General features: G+C 39.9%; 1 protein-coding gene across 1 annotated transcript in view; it reads left to right on the forward strand.

Moving 5' to 3' along the window:
* Positions 1-17182, forward strand: part of BRF1 (BRF1 RNA polymerase III transcription initiation factor subunit) — a 176812-nt gene that overhangs the window by 125345 nt on the left and 34285 nt on the right. The window contains exons 12-15 of the mRNA XM_042798984.1: positions 2533-2594; positions 4781-4862; positions 4960-5015; positions 6864-7120. Of these exons, the coding sequence (XP_042654918.1) occupies positions 2533-2594; positions 4781-4862; positions 4960-5015; positions 6864-7120 (457 nt within the window). The remainder of the gene's footprint in view (positions 1-2532; positions 2595-4780; positions 4863-4959; positions 5016-6863; positions 7121-17182) is intronic.

The following is a 17182-nucleotide window of genomic DNA, read 5'->3' on the forward strand; positions in this document are numbered from 1 at the left end:
AAATAAACCAAATTGAAAGTTGGGGGTTTTTTCCCAGTAAACTGTGAGGAAGCAAAAGGTAGATAACACGAAGACATACTTCCTTCCTACAACTTGGTGTAAGTGCTTACCCAGAATATGAGAGACTCAGTTTGAGTCCCCTTTCTGCACAAACTCCTTCTGGCCTGGGAGATATGTTGTTCTGGCCTGGGCACACTCTTGCACTCTGCTGTCGAGCTATTTTATTTTGTGCAATGAAACATTTCTTGGACCCAGGTGGACAATCTCCCGGGAATGCGTCTCAGACACTAGACTACAGTATTAACTCCTTTCCTTGGTGAATATTTAAGCATTTTCCTCACTGGAAATGTGTATCTTGGCTCCAGCAGGAGGGATTTATAGTGCTGTTTTGCAGTATACCCCGGACTGCCGTGGGTGATGCAGCATACAGTGATTCCTCTCTGTGCTTTGCATGATTACAGTTTGCTAAAAAATCCCAGTGAGTGTGGGGGCAGCACTTAAAGGCAGCAATTAAAGAGGTGGCAAACCACGGGGATGTATCTTGTCAGCTTTCTTTTCCTCTCCAGCCTCGAGCCGGGGCCTGCTTTGCCATGTCCTCGGGTCGCATCCCTGCCTGCCTGGTAGCGGGGTGCCTGCACGGGGAGCTGGTGGCCCTGGTGCAGAAGGTTCTGCTCGTACTGTGCAATATAGAGATCAGATGAGAAGAAAAGCGTATGTGCTGAACAATTATATAGTTACTATAAAACTTTTTTACACTTTTAAAGTATTCTGGGGGAAAAAGGTTGTAAAGTAAATCTGATGCCTGGGACTAAAACATAGTTAATTTCTAAATGTAATGGTGATAAGAAGTGTTTCTTAAGGCCTTTTCAGTCATATTAGCGTCAGATTATCTGAACAGGTAAAGTTGGTATTACATTTATGAGATAATCTCAGGAAAAAATCAAAGCACAGTGTAATGCTGTTCCTTGTGACAGGACATTTTCTTTGGGGTGAAACTCATTTTGCATACGACTTGGTAGGGAAAGTTTAAAACTTTCTGTTGGTTGTTTAAGGTGGATTTTGAAAAGATGTTTGTAAGCACTTGGTGTCTGATACTGGTAAATGTCTGTTGAGTTGAGCCGCCAGACCCTTTGCACCACCTCGAGAAGCACAGCCTTTATTCCTAACCACGTGTTTTGGTTGGATTCCTGACCCTGTGATTTCACGCACTTCGGGCAACTGGGTTTAATGCCTGAGTTTTGCCAAGCGGAACATCGTTTGCATCTTCTGGCAATGCTCGCAGTTCCTACCTTTGCTTGCCCTCACCCTTTGGTGCTCCCCAAGCCCAGAGGCTCCGCGTTGCCATAACCTGCCGCTGGATCGAGGGGCCGCAGCCGCCGGTCCAGAGCCGCTCCGGAGCTCTGCTCGGCGAGGAACCACCAGGCTGGGGGATCAAACCATTCAAAGGTCTTGGTTGGTGGGGAGGCTCATCCCCAGGACTGGGGAGTCGGAACTGTGAAGGTGTCAAGGTGTTCTGCACCGTTTTGGTTTTAATTTGTGATTGCAGATTGTTGAAACTTACTTATTTTTTTTCTGCAAGTAAACTGGTTAGGTCATCTCTTGTCTTGTCTTGATTAGACATAATGGAGATGACCAAGAAGATTGCTTCATTCCCCAGCACAAGTCTTTGTTGAATAATTTGTTTTCTTCTCTACCTGGACTACATTAATAGTGTGTTACTTCTGTACATTAATGTGATGTGGAAGATCAGGTTTTGCTGCTATACACTGTGCCAGTCCAAAATTAGGCCTCAGTTCTGTGCTGTTATGCTTTTTAATGGATGAAATATTTTAAAATGTTTTCAGAAGAAGTCTTAATAAATACAAAACTAGAAAAATTACAGTGAAATTGTAATTACAGGAAGTCATTATAACATTTATTTAGACTTTTCCATAGCTTTTAAGTTATTTTTTAATTTGGAAATGTTTCAGTAATTCTGATTTTACAGATAGCTTTTTCCAGAACTGGTATGAGGTAGGCAGTTCAAATGATGATAGATCAGAATCAAGAAAAAAGCCAGAGTATGACATTCAGCATGATATTCACTGGCCCATGCTGCTTCCCCAAAACCAGAAAATATTTTCTCTGTCATAATTTATAGATAAATTGTTAATCTGTAGGCTCTGACAAAGAAATTTATGTTATGATGAAAGAAAAATGGTCATCTTTTTAAAATGGTTTCCCCAGCTTCTTGCTCAACTTTTGTGGCTGTAAATTAAAATGAGAAAAAAAAGGCAACTGGAAGTGTCTGACAGATTTTTAATACTGAAGAAGACTGTGCTGTTTCCTGAATTTGAAATTAATTCAGCATGGTGAATTGGCGCATGTGTGTATCCTCATATTGAAAATACTCAGCAACGTGGTAAACCTCCTGGATGAACACGGAAGGATGCAGATCTCTGAAGGATGATCGTTAAGTGTTACTTTACTGTAGAACTTGAATTGCGATAGATCTGGAACATCTGCCTGATTAAAGTGTGTTCTTTTCTGTAGGTGAGAATACAGGAGATGGTGAATTAGATCTGAGTGGGATTGACGACAGTGAAATAGATCGGGTAAGGTACCCTCTTATCCTGCGTGTCTCTGCATTTGGATATCTGAGAAAAGAACCATTTTGTCTATCTGGTTTATCTTCCCCCCTTGCTGTCTCTTTGCTCTGAACTACAGAGAGGTTCAAGTGATTTCAGTGATCTGAGATCAAAACTAATGTTCAAGCAAGCCTGTGAATTTGGTGTTCCTTGCCCAAGTTATATATACATGAGACTACTGCTGCTGCTCTTACCGTGCTGGAATAATTATGCTTTAGGATGTCTTTTATTCTGAAGACGGACTTTTAAAAGTTTGGTGGAGCTCTAAATTCATTGTTTAAGATATATTCAACACATAAGAGGCTGCCATGGAAACCAAACTGTAAAACCAGCATGTACAGCTTCTGTGTTCTTTCAAAGATTTCTGTAACATTTTCTGGATTTATTATTATTTGTGTGGAAGCGAAAGATACCCTTTACCATATGGCCTGAATATGACAGCCAGCCACGTGTGGAAAACGGCTTGTTGAGGGCCACACAGCAGGTCAGTGCTCGAACACACAACAGTGTTCTCCTCACTCTCCTGGCTGAGCCCGATGCCCTCTCCAGCCGCCACGCAGGTTTGAAGTGTAATTTGAACAGATCAGGCCAATGCTAAAAACTCCTTTTGGGGTCCAAAATCATTGAGAGTGATGAGGTTGTGTAGGGGTTACTGATCTGCAGAACATTGTTGGCGACGGATGAAGGAGCAGGAGGATGCTCAGCTTGACTTCAGCCGTGGAGTGGATTTTGCTAGGCTGGGCATTAGGAAGGGTCTTGTGAATCGAGCGGATGTGGCATGGAGAGAGTGGGGAGGCTGAAGGTGTTCAATATAGCCGGTCCATAAATTAAACAATTGCGCGGGAAGAACAAGCACATTTTGTCCTCCTCCTAGGTTCTGCGATGAGGTCATAACTCTGCTTTTATGACCTCACCTTAATTTCCATGGCAATAGACTGTAATATTGTAAGCCCAAGATTATGAACTCTCTAAAAGTGTAAGAAGGATGAATAACAGCTAGGAGGAAGCGAGTTTTACTATTATGGCCTACTTTTAATAGAAGCAGATGAAAGAGTAAAAATATTGGTCTGATAAACCAGGACTTGCACAGCTGTTTGATCGCCTCATTTGCCCTCAGAGGAAGGACTCCTCCTTGCATTAGTTTCATTTTACTGGAGTTATTTTTCTCATAAAATCCTACATGTATATTTTACTTTGGAGAAAATCTTGAATGCTTAAACCCAAAAGAAGGAGAAATCTCAAATTGTTTTTCATACACTTGAACATTGTTTTACAAGTCTTGAGTCTACTGCTTAAAAATAAAGTGTCTTGTTCATGAAGGATGATCCAGTTTGTGTTCTCCATTCTGCAGAACTTCTTCACTCCCAAACAGTATCAGCTGTAGAAAACCTTTGTTTCACAGAGGGTTGTGCTAAGTACCGGGTTTATTTTTACATTTAAGTAATTGAAGAGGAGATCTATCTACCAGCCTGCCAGCCTGTCTGCTACCTACCTGTTTACTTATTTCTGTAATTAATCTGAATAGTTCTAGATGTGTTTTACAGCTCCACGCCTACTGATGATGTTACTGAGACTAAGTGGAGTTAGCTGAAAAAAGCCTAGATGTGGTTACTGAACCCAACTCTCTAGAGGACTAAAACTCCAGCAATGTAAGCTGGTTTCATTCACACAGATGTGGCCATTGAACTAATAATCTCAGTAACTGCCTAAACCTTCGCAGAAACCTACCCGAAAGACACATGTTTCTGTTTTGGTGGCACAGGGCAATGGTTCCTGTACTGTTTTGAATTACAGACCACCATCAACAGGCAGAATTACTTGCAGACAACCGTGTTGTCATGATACCCTCTCATATCATCTGAAAAAAATCATAAACCCAGGATCACTTTAGGTTAATTACAGACCACGTACAATGAGTCCTGGATGGTTTTGGAAACCAAGCACTGTTTTTTGAAAACGTGTCACTTTTTGCCAGCTTTAGAAGTTTCTCGAAATGCTCTCTGATTTGTCACATCTCAGTCATGTTTTCTTTTATTAATATATTTCTTAAAACAGAATGTGAATTGACCTTGCCAGTGGATTTTCCATTCAGTTTTGCTCTATGGTTTTCAAGTTGATTTCTGAAAGTAAATAAATCTTATTTTGTCTTTTAGTATATACTTAATGAAGCAGAAGCTCAGATAAAAGCAGAGCTGTGGATGAAAGAAAATGCAGATTATCTGAAGGAACAAAAAGGTAAGTATATAGGACTGAAATTCTTCTTTTGGCCAGTGTTGCTGAAATATGCAGTCTGTGTAATCTTGATGCTGGTTACCCTTTTGTCATCTTTCAGAAAAGGAAGCAAGAATAGCAAAAGAGAAAGAACTTGGGATATATAAGGAACACAAGGTATTAAACTGTGTGCTAATTGTGTCTGTTTGAAAATGTCCTGGAAATTCATTACATTTGCTGGTGAGCTCCGTGTAGGATGTGTGGGCATAATGGTACAGGTCAGCACTAAACAAGCAAAAGCTATTGTATCTCTACCTGTTACTGAATTACAAGGCTATAATTTTTCAGGTGGTGAGTAAAACACTTTCTTGCCCAAATTTTATTTAAAATTACTATTATGAGAAAATTCTGTGCATGGCAAAGTTAGAGCTAGCTCTTCGCATTTACGATTGCTGTCCTAATTGCTTGCCTTTTTAAATACAGGTCTTAAGACATGCCTCATTTTTTTTTTTAACGTGTGCATGGGGAATTTGTTTGTACTTGCCATAACTTCAGTAGCTTTCTTTGCTCCTACAATAATGATTTCTTTATGAAGAACTGAACAGATCCTTGTTACAGTAACTTGAAGGAGTATTTTGTTCTACCTTTCATAAAGAATGCGACAGTTATGTTAACAAATGGCATGTCCTGTCTCTATGTTGAGCAGTTTAAAGCAGCCTAATTGCCCGTATATTCATGATTTACAGCATTAGTATTTTGTGTAATTGAGCAAGTGACAAGTCAAATGCTCCACATGCAACTAAAATCCATGTTAGTTTTTAGTGCATATATCCTCTATCTTTTTTTCCGTCTAATGTGAAAGACAGAGTTTCCTACTTCCCCTAGGTATTTCAACAATAAAAACAAAACCAGACAATGAAACACTGTTTTATGCTTCAGAGTTTCTCATTCATCCTGCACTTACGCAGACGTGGCAGTCTACCAGCAATTTTCAAAATTGTATAACTCGTTGGCACCGCCAAGTAGCCCAAACACCCACTTTTTTGTTCAGACAACACAGGACTTTTTCTCTAGCTCCGTATTGTTTCTGACAGCTCCAGTAGAACTTGATTAATATAGTGCTTTCCAATTTCAAGGTAGCACTTGACCCATGTAGGTAAACAGAGGGGCTATTATCCATTAAAAAATAAATCTCCTGCAGAGCTTGGTGTTAAAACCTTCCTTTGAAAAAAAAAAATGCCAAATGAGAAACAGAGGTTCTTTTTTTTTTTTTTTTGATACCTACTCAGGCATAGGGACATGGCTAGAAACGTTCTCTGGTGTCATTTCTCTGTGTCTGGCTCTGCGCAGCGTCAGCCTCCGCAGCGCAACGCTGGGCTTGGGCTTGCAGCCTTTGCCTGGGAGGGACAGTTGCAGGTGACATTGTCGCTGCGCTCCTGCTTCCCGCCCGTCGACGTTAATGCCAGTCCACGCTTAGAAAGCTGCTGCTAATATTCTTGGCTTTTTTCGGTGTAGAGGAGGAGTTGGGTAGATGCTCTCCCACGCTGCATTCGGACTTGATGCAAGATACCATTGCAGTTTCGATACGGAGTTGTCAGTGCTGAGGGGAGTTGTGACCCAGCTTGACTCTAGGTTTAAAGGCAATATTAGCAGGAGCACTTCTTTATTTCCATGCTGGGTGACGCTACCAGGATCCCTGTCTCTGTAACAGGAGTTCACTCCCTCTTTTTTTCATGTGTGAGAAATGACCCATGTTTCTTCTCTGGCAGCATTACAAATACTAAGTAAAGAATTTGTAATAAACTGTGTGGGCATTTGGCAAAAAGCGAACACTTATCTCTTGGAGAAAAGAGACCTCTCGGTCCTGTTGAGTGGCAGGAGAGGGAGCGCTGGCTTAGCCCGGCCACGTCGCCTGCAGCCCCGCATCAGCAGCACCTGAGCCAGGACTGCTGAACTGCAGCTCGCCCTTCTGCTTCACGGAAACTTTGTTTGTATCTACATCACTAATTTTATATTTTAATTAAGCCAAAGAAATCTGCAAAGAAGCGGGAGCCAATTCAAGCCAGCACAGCAGGAGAGGCAATTGAAAAGATGTTAGAACAGAAGAAAATCTCAAGTAAAATTAATTATAATGTGCTAAGGGACCTGAACAGCAAAGGAAGTAACACACCAAAGAAAGAGGATGACAGCACTGATGACAGCACCAACACCAAGAAGCTGTCAAGAAGAAAATCTATTGCCAGTAGGAATATAGCCAACCCTGTAAACAGTGTGGGAAAAAGGTACTGCAATTGTTCATTTATATCTCTGTCTGTGAGACTGTCTATGTATCTTTCTGAGCCAGACAATGTAGGGACTGAAACATTTGTTTGAGGCTAAAATAATGTCGGGACTCTGTTTTTATTTATTTTGCCTGCAGTGTCACACAGTGGCACCTTATTTATAGTTCACATATCAGAGGTCTGCTTTGGTGCAAGTTAATCATCCTGAAGCCAAAAAAAAAAAAAATCAATGGAAATTCATAAATGTGAATCTTTCAGCTGGGGACACCTTTTCTTCATATACTGACATTTGCTGTCCTTCCTTTCTAAGTTGTCTGTATCAGCTGACACAACACTAAATGTTCGAAAGCTTTGGCTTTTTGCTTGATTTGAAAAATATAGTTCCCATCTGTTTTGACAGCTAGCTGTTTAGATTAGCTTTTATTTTAGTTTTATTCCAAACTTTTGTTGTTAATTGATGACACAAGTATAAAGCTTTACAGTAAATACGCTTGTTGGTTTTCTGGTCTGCATTTGCAAATGTTTTATAGTGTGATGAAAGCTACTATTTTAATGAATAAAATATTTGACTTGCTGGGCAGATTTGTAGTGTGCTGTAAAGTGTATAAGGAGATTGATGTGTCCTATCTGCAATATTCAACTATTTTATTTGTCCTCAGTTTATGAAATCATGTTGGATGATCATTTGAATCATGCTTATGTAGAGTAATTTCTTACTTAGATGTTATATATTTGTTTATTTATATATTTATTATTTACTGCCTAAAATACCTAGTTTTTTGCTTCCAGAAGTATAAGCCCAGTGGCACAAGGAAATTTAGTTATTTAATTCTGAAATGTAAGACGATATCTTTGCACTGTAGTTCATATTTAGGCGCGTGTTGCAGCCAGGTGAGGGACCGGAGAGGGCGGGAGGGCGGCCAGCCACAAGGCGTGATAAATCGTGCAAGAACGGGAGACGTAGGATACCTGAGAGAAGGAAGGTGGGAGGGACAGGCAGTGCACATGCCTCAGAAGCTAAGCAAAATAAGGATGACTAGGCCCCAACCCCTTATTTTGACTTCTTGGCAGCGAGACCAGAGATGCGGTGTTCCATTTTGGCTGAGAAGCCAAATGCCAAAGCCAAAGACCGTGCCGCTGGCCTTACCGTCACCAGGATACAGGATTTCGCAGTGTACCAAGCATCTTTTCTTTCTCTGCTGTACATTCATTATTTTACCGAGATAGCTTCATCCTCATTCATCTTCTCACCCTTAATATCAACAGATTCGCTTTCCAGTTCCTGGCTCACTGTGGATTTTAGTCTCCTCTGTAAGTTGCTACTTGAGGTGATGGCTAATGACCCAAGCACATAAGTTTTCCACTGGGGAAGGAAAGTGAAGATGCATTGAGGATTAACTAACAGCAGTTAGCCTATGCTTTATTTGGATTTAACAGGTATTAATGAGTCATATTTCTGGTATTTCTAGCAAAATATAGCTGATGCAGTTGTCTGAAATGAAACGCTGCAATGGGAAGTAGGGACTGGTAGGGATCCTGATTGCATTTTAGAGCTCAGCAGTAACAACCACGCTCAGGCTGCTTTGCCACATCTGAACCTTGTCACTTCTGAGGTTTGCAGAAATGTTGGGCACTTGGAGCTCCCGTTGAAGTCAGCACGTTAAACTCTTAACAGGTGTTAAACTCTTTGGAAAATCATGCCATAAATATTTAATTTAACAGTGGTGCAACTTGAAAAGGTTTCTAAATAAATACAAATCAGTATTTTCCAAAAGCAGCTAATAAAACATGTTTATTTTTCCTCTTGAGAGCCTAAAGTACGTCCTTAAGATGCATAAAAGAGTTTCCTGATGATGATTAGCAGATCTTGGATACAATGAGTTTTGCAGCAGAACACTTCAGAGGAGGTTGGGGATACATGCAGATACGTGAGTTAAGGAGATTTTTCACTCCTGAAGCACACAGTGTTCTTGCTTAAATAATATCAAGGACTTGGCAAACCATTAGTTGGACTTTTTTTTTTTTTTCTTACAATTAAAGATTTATGACATACTTTTGATTTTTTTTTGCTAGTAGTCTAAATGCCATGCCTTTTAAATGGCATGCATAAATTTCTGTGTTCTGCATTGTTCTTATATGCCATGCATTCATTGCCTTTGTTCATCATTATTCCTCTGAGAGGTGAACGGCTAAATACTTTCCCCGTGATACAAAAATCATGGTAATTTATATGCAATTAATAATAATAAAAACCCTGAGCATTGCTCATTAGAAAATGAATGAAGTACATAATGTATCTTTATCCAGGAGGCATTTGCAGAGATCTTGCTAACCATTTGGGTTTGTAGTGATTTACAGTCTTGTGTGTTTATCTTTTTATGTCTTAAATATTTAGTAAGCTGCATCTGACTGTAGTAGCACCTTGCATAACTGTGCTTTGATCCGGTCCTTTACTTCATCTGAGTTATAGTGGGATTTTAAAGAGCTGGTGATTTAGTCCTGATCCTAATTAGAAGGTACCAGCACCAAGTTACAACGAGCTTTACAGGCTACGAGAGGAATACTCATTTTTGGTGATTAAAGCAGCACTCCTGTAAAGATATAAAATTAGAAAAGCAGTGGGTTTTAGTGTTTTGGGTTTTTTTTTTGTTTTAATAAATAATTATCATTTTCCTTTTACAAGCCAAGATTTTGCAAACCTCACCAGGTTTGGACAGATGATGCAGCTCAGTTTGTCATGTGTCTTAGAAACCATTTTCATATACAGTATGTAGCACCATGGAAATAGGAAGTTTATCTTCATATTTCTAATTGCCCCTTGCTATAAAATACTCTGCACTGTTATTTCCACATAGAATACTTAACTTTATCTCTAAAAAATGGATACCGCAGCCAGACATGGTACAATCTCTGTGTGTTTTTCCCTCTTTTTATTATGACATAAAATAGCAGTTACAGTGTTAAACAGTTAAAATATTGGAAAACCATTTGTTTACTGATATGATAATGGTAAGCAAATTTTACAGTCTTGTAAAAAGTTGTTGATTTGCAAGAAATTTATAAAGAACTGGAATGCTAAGCATGGTCCCAGGAGCATGCTTAAACTGGATATTCTTTCAGTTGGTGGCCCTTTTAATAAAGCTTTGTTGCTACTGTAATCACTTAATGGTTACTTGGATTTCAAAGACAGTATCATTTGCCTACATATTATTTCATAAATTTTGTTAGGAAGGTACTGTCAAAGAATTCTTCCAAAGATCATGCAGTTTTCTCCTTTCTAGATCAACAGACATTATATGCATCAATATTTTTAGAATCAAAATGGATTTTTGAACAAGTTTATTTACTGTGAATGCTGTTCAACTTTTTGAGTTTTAGAAGAACACATGCTTTTCTCAGACACACCTCCCAGAATTATACTGGGGTTTTACTTATTGTATCTGTCAAGATGGTAGAAGACTAGTAATGACAATGTAAGTAATTTTAGGAAATTTTATGTTGTGTAAATGTATTTAATTACATTTCTTAATGCATTTTTGTTCCAGTGGGTATCATGATTGGTGTTTCATACGCAGAAGCCATTTCATTCTCTGTGTGTTCAAGATGTGGCACAGTGGATGTTACCATAATAGATGTTGCAGCTTTAATTTCAATTGCCAGTTGCACAGTTTATCTTCACTAATGTCTTCTGTGCATATGAAGCGTAAGAATAATATGTTGAACTCCTAGAAAAGAACAATTGCCACTTTGAGCTACTTAAAACCTCAACTCCAGTTAGAGCTGTGCCGTGCACTGGAGCTCTTCAAGTTCAATAAAGAGGGGTTTAGGACTGGAAACTTTTAGTTAGAAGTTTAATAATTTATCTTATATTTTCTTGAGCTGAATCTTACATTACTTGTGAAGTGAAATGCGTTGTACCAAGAAAATGTGGGAACAAGAAAGCTTTCAAGTCACTACTTTTTAAAAATTTTAAGCCTATTTATTGCTATGTGCTTGAAATTGGTAATGATGTCAGAAAAGACAGGATATATTACCGGGGGAGTAAATGTGTCAGGTTAATCTCCTGAAGAATTTGCCTTGGAAGAAATGAAGCAGGGCTGTGAAGCACAGCTAAATCCATTGTAATGAAACAAGGTTGTTCTAAATGGAAGCATATGAACATATAATAGAAAACCAAATCATGCCTGCTATGAATATGACAGAAGCCCTTGGTAGGGATCTCAGATTTGATTAGATTTGGAAATTCACCTCCAAATTCTCTCCATGGTCTCACTTGTATTTATCAACTACCCGTTTTGCTAGTGCACGTTGGCGTGTGGCTCCACCCGTGCCTCGGGGCCACGGGACCTGTGTAGTGCGAACCGTGCGCTTGCAGTACCAGGGGCTTGTTCTGCTGCTCAAGTTCCTGTCCTGGGATGCACACTTTCAATTAGCATCTGCTGCGGCTACATTTTTGTTGGCTTTTCAATGGGTGTCACGACCCCAGAAAAATCCCCTTTATTATTAGAGAGAATGTATGTAATACTTTCCTACAGCCTAGCATTCAGCATCACATTTAACCTGATAAATTACTTGGTACTTTTTTGGGTCTAATTGGAATCTCACTGCCCACAAGGAGTAAAATATGGGCAGAAGCCTAATTTAGGTGTTTTGGAGCAGTCTGATGATCCCACGCTGCAGAGGGAGCCTGGGGAGAGAGTTAGCTCCCTGCCACGAGCCGGTGGGAGCACTGCCCCCAGCTCCCACCCTCATTTACAGTTGGCCCTTTTTGGTGTCTGGGATGCGAGTATTACTCTGTAAGGTGGAAGTTTGTTTCAATCTCATTGGCTTTGCCAGATTATTTTGGGGAAAGTTGTGGGAGGGAGAGGGCATGGGGTGCTTTTTATCACACCCAGCCTGAAAACTTTCCTTCACTTGTTGATATTGCAGATGTCCAGCAAAATCTATATTTCTTTCTCCTGGGGAATAAGGAGGGAAGAAGCCCCAAACCACCTGTTTCCCTCACATCCAGGATTACTGATAACGACGAGCTTTTTATTTGTAGTTTCACTGTTTAGGCAGGTGGAGGTGACTTGCTGAGTGCTGTGCTGTGTCCTGGCTGGGTGCTCCTAACTCAGCAGCAACTCTCAATGTCCTGAGTGCTTATTCTGCCTTGGCCATGGCTTCTAATTTATTTTTTATAAACACAAAGCAAATTGTTTTTTTAATGTACAATACCTTTATTTTACATTATGAGACTGGTATTTGTGGAGGGGAGGAGTGTGAGCTCATGTTTTCTAGATTACTTAGACTGATCCAAAATGATGTGAAACAAAGCTCAGCTTGAATAATCTAAGGGATTCCTGGGTGTCTGAAAAACCTTTATATTGGTTAGACTCAGGTGATTATAAAGGTCAAAGCACTCTTGATTCACTGTGTCAAGAAGTGAGTTGTTTTAGAACCTCTTTTATTAGGAAAAATTACGTTACAATAATGGTTTAAAAATTTGGGAATGGGTATCTTAAAAGTTCATTGGCTGCAGCTCATGCAGTGGAGTCTGGTGGGCTGATGGGTGTCTACAGTGAGTCCTGCAGGTCAGAAATTCATGATGAAGCAGAGCTTCTGAAGAGGGACTAGTTCCCGTGTTTGGCACATATGAAGCTTTTGATAGTCTTTTCCATGCTAACTTTAGTGGTATTCATTCTCTGTACAAATTGGCCCTTTGAGATGGGATCTTAAGAGTGTTTTTATGTACTTTAATTTTCCACCATATATTTTTATTTTTCAGAATTGCTTTCAGCTCTTTGTGTAATTTACCTTTGATATCCTGTTTTTCTCTCTCTGCTTTGAAGTCTGTTACATGGTTTGGAATTCATGTGTATTTACTCAGAGTGAGATATTAAATTTTATTTCTTGTCTTGTGCTGCTTCAGGCCTTCTTTTTATATGTGACTAACATGCTAGCAACAATTTCCCACCTGGAATAAAATTCCTTACAGAAGATACTGGGACTACTTGTTGAGATGGTACTTAGGAGTTTCTTCTATAGCTTAATTATTATTTGGTTGATATTTTTGCTGTTTCCTCTGGAAGCAGTCTCGTGTTGGCTACAGGATTAACTAGACTGTGATTCCTGGGTATGAATGTACATGTGGTGGGAGCCTTCTCATTGAGCGTGTGGAGTCAGCTTTTGGTTTGAATATTATGTACGTGGTAAATAAATTTTGTCTAGCTACTTTGACATAACCGTTTTCTTATGTGATCCGTGCTTCGAGAATTTCTTTGGAGTATAATTTTATGTATGTTTGTGCTTTGCTGTGGTATATAATCATTTAAATCAAAGGTTAATCAAAATGATTAGTCATTTTGAACAGGAAAACGGTGACATTTGATATAAGTACCTCCACTTAAAATAAATCTTACCAGTATTTTCCAGTCTTGTAACTTTTAGAGGGACAAGCTTATACAAATTATGTTTAGTATTTTATTTATGAAAAGCAAAGCCAAGAAAAAATGAATTCAAGACTTCCAAGGCTCTGCGTTTCAAGTCATGCATCTCCTTATTAAAGTTAGCTGTATGGGGCAGAGCTTTACGAATGACCTTGAAAGGAGCTGACATATGCATTTACTTGTTCACAGTTGATTTGAGGAGTTGATCTAGTAAAGCCTGGAGTAGTGTTATAACCTGGCTAATGCCGCAGGTTACTGCTGTTCATATGAGCTAAGAAGCCTTTTGTAATAAGGAGATAAATCAGAGGCAAGAACTGGAAAGAAGTATATCTGACCCAACATGTTTTAAAATGCGTGTGTTTTTAACTTCTGAACACTAAAATGTGATGACCAGCAGCCTGCCTTTCTTCATTAAATGAGGACATGGGAGGAAAAATGCATTTCTTCTGTGTGTAGCACCATGCTCCTGAGCAGGCGCGGAGTTTAGCAAATGCCACCAAGGGCTAGGGAGGCGGGAACCAGCACATTGCCTGGGAAGTGCTGTGGCAGTTTATGCCTTTGCCCTCAAATTAATTTCTCTTGACACCGAGATAGGACAGAAGGATGGAAATAATTTCATTTTTTTCTCCCCCCCCAAAAAAAGAAAGAAAAGAAAAACCAGTTCCGCAAACCTGTCCTTCCAGAAGCTGGCAGGTGTTTGTCAGAATTTGATGTTTATTCTGATTACTCTGGCTGTTTTGAAGATCAGTGTCCTCTGATACCAATGATAGCATTTTTCTTTCACATCTGACAGGCTTGGTACCGCTGCAAATACAGCGGCATTGAACTCTGAAAAATGTATGGATAGTATTTTGCGTGGCTGTGCTCCACACGGTTGAGAAAGGAGCTGCTTTCCAGCCATGGGCTGGCACAGCTCGCGTCCCCAGCCTGCAGGGTCTGGGTGTCCTCGGGCTCCTGCTGCTTCTGCCGCTGCCTCCCAAGTCATTTCAGCAGTTACTGCAGCAGCTCTGCACTTTTCTGTCATGCAGCATCGGTTCGTTAGGGTGAGGTTACCAAAAAGCTCATTCCTTCATCCTTCATCCCTCAATCCTTTCCTTCCTTCTGCAGGAGATGAGTTGCAGAATCATTTCCCCCTTCCATGCTTGTTCAGCCAGAGAGTTAAGTGGAATGAAGTTAAAGGTTTTCTAGCTTGTTATGTTATTAAAATGGAGTATTTTTCCTAGGAATCACAGTTTTGGATTCATTAGTTTCTGAGTACTGGAATAAAATGCCAACATTTCAGTATGGCAACTAACCTCACCTGTATTTTCACTCTGTAAAATATAATTGGAGAAAAATGCCCCTGGAATAGCTTAATAATAGGAGAAATAATGTAAAGAAGCCTTCTCGATGTGAACTGTAGCAATTTCTGTAAGTTCAGTGATGCTGCAGATCATCCCTAGTTGTACATCATTCGTTAAGAGCATTCAAATTTTATAGTACAGACATTTAATGTTGTCAAAATTCGGTTTAGAGTAAGGTTAAGGGAACATGGTCTGCTGGGTATGCAGAGGAGTGTTACTGAGCTGTCATTTATTTGGACTTACGAGGACTTTTGTGAAATATATATCAATAAACCCTTCAAGAATGGGTGTGGACACATCTAGGCTTGAGTGAGTGTTTCAGCAATAACAAGCGTCTGCCAAATCCAGTACTTGGTTCCATTTACCCCAAAGGAGTAGAATGCCTTCAATTTAAAACTAAAAGTCATTGATCTGGCTCGCCCCAGTGGCCCAGACCCAGGTCAAGTCTCCTTATTTTTACAGCAGCCTTCTTGTTTGTTTAATATAAATTGGATATTGCTTTTCCGCCTCCCACTCCAGAAAATCGCCTCCTTGTTGGATTCCAGGGGAGGTCGGCTGGGCAACGCAAAAATGCAGGGGGGATTTTTGTGACTGTCTGAAATAATTTCATCTTGTGTTTTAAGACCAAATAGGAGCAATTTTAACCCAGAAGATAATTTTGTGTGGCAGTTGGATTGCAAGCGCCTTGTTTATCTATGTTCTCATTTTCAGGTTGGTTATAAGAAAATACTCTGCGAGCTTTTTTCTTCCAAATTATGCTCAGTGGGTCTAATAAGAGCCTTAATATAAATATGTATGCACAGTCTCTTGAACTTTAATAGTGTGTTAGCAAAAATAGTTATATGTGATGTGGGAGGTGAGGAGAGTGGGAAGAAACAAAGAGATCGGAAGTGTTATGGCTCTTGTCATCACACCCTGGAGGTGCCTGTCCTGCTGCCATGTCTGAGCGTGCTCCGATGCTGTGAAATGCTCGTTCTCAGTCTGTAGATTTTTCCAATTTATTTCTTTGTGTTTTCACGGGTGGAAAATGATTGGTTTCTGAATTGATTTTCCTTTGACCCTAGTCCAGCAGGGTCTACTTGTTGATCTTTACAATATATATCTGCTCATTTTTTTAGTATAAACCAAGGGAAGTGTTTGTCTGGTGTGTTTTAGATTTGCAAATGAAGTTGAGTCTTCAGTGAGTATTTATTAAATGCTGAAGGAAAAGGAAAAAAACAAACAAAAAGTTAACTTTTCCTCACTACAATATGGCATGAATTATTTTACCAAGATTAATACTCAAACTAGGAGAGCTGTCATGTGAAGCTTCTTATTTCTTGATGTTTCCACACATTGCCAGACTGGATAGCTGGCAGTCATTATGTGGTTCTAACTGCAGTTCTTTCACCATGGCTGGGTAAAGTATTGGAAAGTTATAGCAGTTTGTTGCAAAACTTGAAGTACTGCTTGTTCACATAATATTTAACAGCATCTACATAATTAGTTTTAAATTGGCCAGTGTGCTGTAACTTAGTCATTTATGTAAGCGCTGTTCCATTACCCACTGATGCTTCTGGTGTGCTGTCTGATTTCAGTTTTACCTTGCTGCAGTTGTTACTAAATACAGGATTAAACATACTGAGATAACTTTTACATCTTGTCTTGGAAGATATATGCAGAGAATTTAACTTTTTCTTCTGATGTTGAATTTCCAATTTATTGTGAGTCGGAAATTTCTGCCCAGCATTTTCCTCTTCCTCCAATGCAACACAACGATAGATTGAACAAACCCACTGCCATGTTTAGGATATGCAGGAACCAAGGGAACTTGCTCATCCGCTCTAGAGCAGCCCATCTCCTCCTCTTCTCTCATACCAGACCCCTTCTTTGTGATCCAGAAAGAAGTAAGGGATGAAGCCACCGACTTTTACATACATTTTCCTCACCCCCCATGTTTTACACTTGACATGTGTGCTGCTACAGAGGTCAGGTGGGAAGGTACAGAGTATAGTGTAGCATGTCCATCTCCCAAGTGCAGATACAAGTGGAGAACCCCTCACCCCAGGTGCTCTTTCAAGTCATTGCTTGGCTCAGCAGTTGTCAGAAACTGTACACAAATAGAAATCTTTCCATCTGAGCAGGACTGGGATAGCTGGCAAGGGAAGGGTACGAGGAGGCTCTTATAGCCCACAGCGTGGGGTGGTGAAATAGGTTTGAAATCTGTATTCATACTCAGAGTTGAGTGCAACCTTGCTGAATTGGAGTACTGGAAGATGCTTGGACATTGAGAGCTCTCTCAGCCCCTATAC

The sequence above is a fragment of the Tyto alba genome, unplaced genomic scaffold (assembly GCF_018691265.1).
Source record: "Tyto alba isolate M040663 unplaced genomic scaffold, T.alba_DEE_v4.0 Super-Scaffold_29, whole genome shotgun sequence".
NCBI lineage: Eukaryota > Metazoa > Chordata > Aves > Strigiformes > Tytonidae > Tyto > Tyto alba.